The 7623-nt window shown below is 39.1% G+C and overlaps 1 protein-coding gene across 1 annotated transcript; it reads right to left on the minus strand.

Annotated features, from left to right (window-relative positions):
- Positions 1-528: 528 nt before the first annotated feature.
- Positions 529-5119, minus strand: LOC119499445 (crystallin J1C-like). Its single transcript, XM_037788765.1, is given in 11 exon segments — positions 529-821; positions 920-1059; positions 1225-1302; positions 1478-1593; positions 2367-2471; positions 2473-2512; positions 2595-2687; positions 2805-2903; positions 3067-3243; positions 3614-3680; positions 4863-5119. Coding segments are annotated over 10 exon segments (1014 nt in total). The 5' UTR covers positions 4863-5119; the 3' UTR covers positions 529-722.
- Positions 5120-7623: the final 2504 nt, after the last annotated feature.

The raw sequence follows: 7623 nt of genomic DNA on the forward strand, positions 1-7623 counted from the left end.
TGTCAAAAAATGTGTAATTATATATCCTCGAGTTAACATGCTGAAAAAAATAATTGTGGGATGCTTTGACTAGCCCCCAAAATCACAAATCTTTTTTTAATTTTATTTTTTTTTCAAATACATTTATACCAGAAATACTCTGACAATTGCCAAAGTTTTTGATGTTGTTTTGAAAAATATTCACTTTAAATTTTAAATTCCAGTCAGCCCACAAAGGTGATCTTTAATAGTAACACATTTTATAACCACAATTGAAACAGCAAAAATATTTAAAAAGTTGTCTTCTATTATAATACTGGTGGCCTGGTGGAAGTATAAAAATACCTACTGTATGAGATTCACTTAAATCCAACTATCCACAGTATCAGTCAGCTATGGCAGCAGAGGATCGTCATACTGAATCTCAGGGACCGATGATGTGAATAATATTTGAATAAAAACATGTTAGTGCTTTATTATTAGTTTATTATCTTCATAATAATGAGCTTTACCATCACGTTTGCACAAAAGATTCTCAATAACAGATTTTTCTTTTCAGAATTACTTTATTGAAGACAAACTCAGTTACTGAACATCTGAACCAACATGTTTCACTTTAACAGAGACAAAACCATCTGGCTCCTGCCGTCCAACAGTTTAGGCAAGAACCTTCATTCACTGTTCTGTGAAAGCTCAACAGTTTTTCATTTTGTTTTCAGCCACCTCGGATTGTAAAAAAAAGACTATTGGTGTTGTTTGGTTATCTTCTTGGCATGCTCCAACACGGAGTCGAAACGATTGGTCTTGGATGTCCAGGAAGCTGGAATTCCCTCAAATCCAACCTGTGAGCATTCAAATAGCACATTTTTATAAATCATCGGACATACAATACTGGTATAATATAAAATATAATGAATGTAAGATTAGCACGCAGTCATACCTGAGCTCCAAGACAGGCTCCGATGAAGGACCCTCTGCTCGAGGTGCACCCCCCGCAGCTCATGGTATCTCTGATGGCCTGCTCATAGTGCTTGGCCGTCAGGACTCCATGCAGCGCTGCTTGGAACGCACCAGGCAAACCTGAACGAACATCAGCACCAGATGTGAATGACATTGTAACTAGTTGTCTCAATATTAATCTACAGTAAATGACTGCTTACAGGTAATACTTGATTACTGATCTTTGCTTATTAAAGTGCGACCTACTGATGAAAGAGGTTAAAACGAGCTTTGTGAGAATAGTACCTCATGTGTTTGGAAACACAGCGGGGATTAGCTCCTTAGGAGTCTTTGATAGATTCTCCTTCACCTGATGAATGTGACCTGGAATCAATCAGAGAAGAAGGCAAACTCATCACTCAAATCCGTCTTCACAAATTATTCCAAACATAGTAACTACTCAGTATATTAAACTTGCACCAAAGGAAACCCTTTAATCCCATGACTCAGTCACATGACTTTGATGTAGTGAAGTAACAATGCTGCAGGCCTCACATACCGATGATGGCTTTGTCCAGATCCTGAGGCTGCTTCCTGTTCGGGTCACTGAGCTGACCGAGCACCAAGTCTAAGGCTTTTGGATCCGGACCATTCAGGATGAAATGCTCCAGGAACCTGGGAAATACGTCAATGCACAATCCGTTATACATTTCAATTTTAGTTTGGCACCCCATCTGCACTTTTATTTCGCTGTGTTTAATTTTGAGGATTTCTGCTGTGCTCCATTCCAACATCAACGTTCAAAGTTTGAAATGTACATGAAACTTTACATTTTAAATTCTACAGTATGTTGACCATTTCATGTTCACCTTGCATTACAATAAATAACTAAGCAAACAATATCTACATTTAAAACATTTATTTTGAGGATTAAAACCATGTTGAAAGTTATGCTGTGTAGCATTCACAGTGCTGATGGGTCACCATTACTGATGAGATGTATGAAAACTGCAACAACTTCCAAACATAAATGCTACTCCACAGCAGTTTTTCTATGTGGACGACAGAAATTCCAAATTTATTACATATCAGCAGAAATCTTTATTATATATGTTGATATTATACTTCAAATGTATATATTTTTAAAAAGTATTTTGGGGTTATTTTGTCCATAAGGGATACATTGAAACTTCCTGTATGTCACAAGATTTTAAGTACAGACGTGACAAGCACATTCTGATACTAAGTATAGCCTCCTTCAACAGTGTTTATTCCACCGTCACAGATGACGTCTTTAGTGTGCCTGTATTTGGTCCGCTGTACTTGTTGTGCCTTGCAATTTAAAAAAATCATGATGTTTTGCCATTTATTATTTGTTTCAGATCCCAGATTCATAAAGTGAAAGCAATAAAGTTAGAGCAGCTGATGCACATGGAAAACATACTGACCTTGCAGCTGCTAGCGTCTCTGCCACACATGCGTCGTTGTTCTGGGTGACACGGACTGCCTGTTCAACCTTTTCCAGCATCTCAGGCTTCCCTGCATAAAAAGCCAAGTTTGGCTATTCCATCAATCTGACAGTCGTCCTCACAGCCTGTGGAGAATACAATGCATCAGTTAGAGCCGTTTCTCTGAGTTGAGCCTTAGTTATTGTAATGAAATGACTGCAGATGTACCAGTCTCCTCTTTGCCTGCATCCACATTCTTCAGGAAGCTCTTCAAACTCGCGTGTCTCCACGGTCCCTCGATGGGCAGCTGAGGTCTTGGTCCTGGTACATATACACAAGGACAAACACAACATCATCAGTATTCCCAATTTACTAAGTGAAAAGAGTTCTGCAACAACATAAAATACTTCTCCACTTGTACTGGATAGTTTTTCTTACCTCCTCTCTCTCTGTAAGGATCGTTGACAGGCGTGTCATACTCTGATCCAGGCCCAAAGAATTTCTGTGTGCGCTGCTTCAGATCGTCAACATTTAGACCTGGCCATATAGGTTAATACACAACTTAGACGAGGGCAAACATAAAATACACACTGTAAAGTCATACAATCATAACATTAATATATTTGCTTTGAGGGTCTACTGCAGAAGTGACCGGGAAGCAGTCTATTGGGTCGATAAGATGAAGAAGCAAGCCGCCTACCTCCACATTCAGACAGGGACTCCAGCAGGACAAAGGCCTGGTCTCCGTAGCAGCTCTGCTGGCCCGTCTGCCTCCTGTAGAAAGGATTGGCCGACTCGGGGCGGAACTCAGGGTTTGGCTCCTTAGCCAGAATCCCCTGCAGCTTTGGGAGGTCGTACACCCAGTGGAGGGGCTGCGCTGTGGGGGACGAGTCGGCAGGTTAATTTCATTCTGATCATGAACAAGACGTTCCTTGAAATCAAATGGCTAGCTGAGTATAGAAAAGGTGCTACATCATGCAAAACCACTGATACTGTCTTTATGGGTAATGGGAAAAAAGGTAGAAGCTGAGCAGAAAAGTGCCTGCTGATGTTAAGATGGGCAACAAAATACTTGTTCAGAGATTTGAACTTATTGTTTTGGAAAAAAAAATATTCTCATTCAGGAATTGTGCCAAAGCGAATGAGAACAAATATAAAAGAGGAGGTAGGACATGGAAACAATTTTTAAGGCATTGTAATGACTACATGAGAGACAATACAGAATGACAGACTTTCACCATCATTACCTGCTGCATCTGCAACTGTTGATCCTACGATGGCTCCTATCGCTCTGTTGGCCAGAGCTGCAGCCATCTGTAAAAACATTCAAAGTTATGCAGTTCAGGAGAATGGTTATTATTTATTGATAAAAATTAATGGTTGTTATTGTTATTAGAGCTGAAACTGTCGATTAATCAATCAACAGAAAATTATTTTTCTCCTGTATATATTTATATAAAACTTATGATTCCACCGGTATATATAAAATCTATTCTCTTATACTAATCTTATATATTTTCACTTAGTCCTATATGCATATAGCTCTATGTACATAACCTCTCTGTGTATAGATATAAATATAACTCCACCTGTATATACCATTTATTCTTTATAATACAGTTATACAAAATTTTGTATACAATATCTTATCAGTATGCAACTTATAGATAAGCTCTTATTCTTTGCACCTTAACTACAACCTGTATATATGTATATGCCTATGTACATACACAACATATATCCTCATTTGTATATATTGTCTTAATCAGTAACTTTACTAGTGTGCACTCTGGTTAGATGCATTTTGTTGTACTTGTACTATTGTGCAATGACAGTAAAGTTTAATCTAAGAGCCATCGATTAACCAAAAGAATAAGCAATACATTAATCGATAATGACAAATATTTTTAGTTCCAGCTCTGTATGCTATTTCTCAAATAACTATTAGGTAATTATATAGCTGTAACAAACAGTGAACCAATTACTCATTAGGTGATCTTTAATTGACTGGCAGTTTGACTTGATCTGCACTCTACTACTTTTCCTAAATTAGCTGAATGTCACCAAGAGCCACCAATTAACCAAAATAATAATCAATATGGACAAATATTGTTAATTCCAGCTGTTTGTAATTTTCACAGGATATTTCTCTAATAACTATTAGGTTAATTATATAACTGTAACAAACAGTGAACCAATTTCTCATTAGGTGATCTTTAATTGACTGTCAGTTTGATTTGATCTGCACTCTACTACTTTTCCTACATTAGCTGACAGGCTAAGCTAACGTTAATAGTAGTTTAACAGATATTATCTCTCAGTGTCTTTCATCAGTAACTCCCTCCAGTACCGTATGACTTTAATGAGGCTTTGTTTACCTCTCTATTATATTTAACTCCAACAATTGGACTAAGTAGCCGAGATAGCAGCGCTTTTAAACACTGTAGACTGCTAACTGAAGCTAACGCTCTGCTATGCTACCTGACGTTGACTCACCTTTAACTCCTTTAATATAAAGTTATGATGAACAAACTAATACCGACACACAGCTGGCACTTTGTTTCAACCTTCAACACCTCCCGTAGGTAACAATTTAACTTCTACTTATCCGTAAAGTGAAAACAATCAGTGTTGTTCCTGTTACATGTTATGTAAGGTTGTTGCTCTTTAGCACCGCCCGCCGGGAAGCAGTGATAAAACTAACCCCGCCCCCTTAAGGTGACCCTTTGACCAACATTATCACTGAAGTACAGATTTATAGACATATATATAAGCTGTAAAACAAGATATGTAGCTACCTAGACATGCTGTTTGTTATTTGCATATAAAAAGATAAAAAATAAAAGATAAAATAAGATAAAATACATGTTTCCCCATCATGTCTGATATAGGAACAGAAAATGTTTATCAAAGCTGTTATGGAAGATGTAACGTGACTGCATGAGATGTAAATGAAACTCACTTAATAATAAATAATAATTTATTTAATTTATATAGCACAGTTTGAAATACAGCAAAATCTCAAGGTGTTTCACATAAAGGGTAAAATAATCATAATACAATGTTAAAACAATTTACACAAAAGAACCGTGCGATTAAAAGCGTTAGAATAGGATGAATAAAATTATAGACAAAATATTTCAAGACCTGAGTTAAAACGTAAATAAAACTGAATATTTAGAGACCCAAGTTTAAAAGGAAAATGCAAACCAGGACCCGAGGAGAAGGCTGCTGAGAACAAAAACAGCAAGTGGAGTCTGAGGCCTGAATAGATCCTGGGAGCTGATTCCAGAAGCGTGGCCCCAGCGACGAGAAGGCACGATCCCCCAAGCTTGTCAGCTTTGTCCATGGCACAGCGAGAAGGTTTGAGCTGCCAGATCTGAGTGTCCAGGTTGAAGAGCCCCTGAAGGTAAGTGGGACCGGTACACTTTATGGCCTTGTTGTTGGTTTATTGGGAGCCAATTTAGAGAGTGGAGGACTTAGATGATGTGCTGGGATTTTTATATTCTGTTGATGACACTGTTGTGGACATATTGTAACCTCTGGATAGCTTTGGTTGGCAGCAGAGAGTTGCAATAGTCATTGCGTGAGCTGATGAAGGCCAGTTTTTCTGCATCACGTTTGCTCAGGGAGGGTCTTAATCTGGAAATGTTGAATGAAGTTTGACAGACAGATTTAATGTGTGCATCGAAGGACAGCTCAACACCCAAGTTTTGTGACAAGTGACGAAAGAGGGATGGGGTGACCGTTGATGGTGATGTGGGTGATACCAGCCTTTTTTTTTCGTCTGATGGGGTTTGCCAATAAGCCAATGGCTTCTGACTTGCTGCCATTTAGCTGCAGGGAGTCGTTGCTCATCCAGTTATGGATGTCGTCCAGGCATTTGGTAGCCCGGGATACTGCTAAGTAGGGATGTAAGAAAATATCGACACAACATGAGTAATGTGATGTTATGTTTTGTGATATTGTATCGATTCTCCAAACACTGTATAGATTATTTATTAAAGCTGAAGAAGGTGAGATTGAAGCAAATATGATTAAAAAAAGTTATTTTTATAAAACGGTCGCTATATTGTGACAGTGTAACTTGAAACAGGCAACCTGAAAAAAATCATGTGCCTCTGTGTCCTCCGGTGTCCTCCGGTGTCCTCCGTTGTCCTCCGGTGCTCCTAACGGCATCTGCAAGATTTCACATACCGGAGGAAAACAATCAGTCATAGCGGATCTGAGGTCTGCTGTCCAGCTCCCGTCTATGAGAGCCGGCTGTCAATCACTCACGAACTCCGACCAAACGGTCAAACTAGGCCGCACTGATAAAATATGAGTCAATATTATTTTACGTTAATGCCTCTTTCTCCCCTCAAATGTTTTCAGAATCATCTTGTAGTGCACGGTTTAGCTGTAAAATTAGAAAGTTTGTGCCGCCGCTGCCATTGTGAAATCTGGTGAAGGAACGCCAAGTTCTGGTCACATGACCGGAGCACAGCCAATGGGAACGCTCTCTCTCAACGAAATGACCTGTGATTGGTCAAAGTCTCCCGTCACAGGCTAGATTTTCTAAAGCCTGGAAACAGAGCCATGAGGAGGTGCAGAAGTCTAGTTTTCTCTCAGAACACTTGAATTACAATATGCTGAATCGTTATCATGGAATTTTTGCCCAATGATGCCAAAAATATACTGCCTACTGAAGCTTTAACCTCTTAAAAATCCGACTGCCCGCTGTCGGGCCCGGCCGCTATTCAATCTTTCAGAGGATTTTGTCGTGAAGGAGACTAACAAAATTTAGCGTAACTGGCATGGCCATTTTTAAAGGGGTCCCTTGACCTTTGACCTCAAGATATGCCTTAATTTTAGCACCCATTTCATATCATTTTTATTACATGTTTACAGTAACGCAGGGAGCCACCGCTCAGTTTTATTTTTACTTTTTTTTTATTTTATAGTCACTGACACCACATGTAACCACCCCGTCTACTGTGACTGCCACTCACATACAGTCGGTGCATCTTTCAACGACTCCCTTCAAACTAAATCTTTCCGCTTTAACACCGTAGGCTGCATATCCTGCTACAGGAAAAGAGGGGTGTGTCGTGTTGTACGTGTGTGTTTCGGGGGGTCTGAAGGAGTATTACGATACCATGTAGCCTTTATTTATTTATAGATTACCTCCTCCCTTTCAATCTGTAAAGTAATATATCACCTCAAGCATACACGCTGGACATATTGCACAGGACAGACGTGTACTGGATGTACAGAT

The sequence above is a fragment of the Sebastes umbrosus genome, chromosome 12, assembly GCF_015220745.1.
Source record: "Sebastes umbrosus isolate fSebUmb1 chromosome 12, fSebUmb1.pri, whole genome shotgun sequence".
Taxonomy (NCBI): Eukaryota; Metazoa; Chordata; class Actinopteri; order Perciformes; family Sebastidae; genus Sebastes; species Sebastes umbrosus.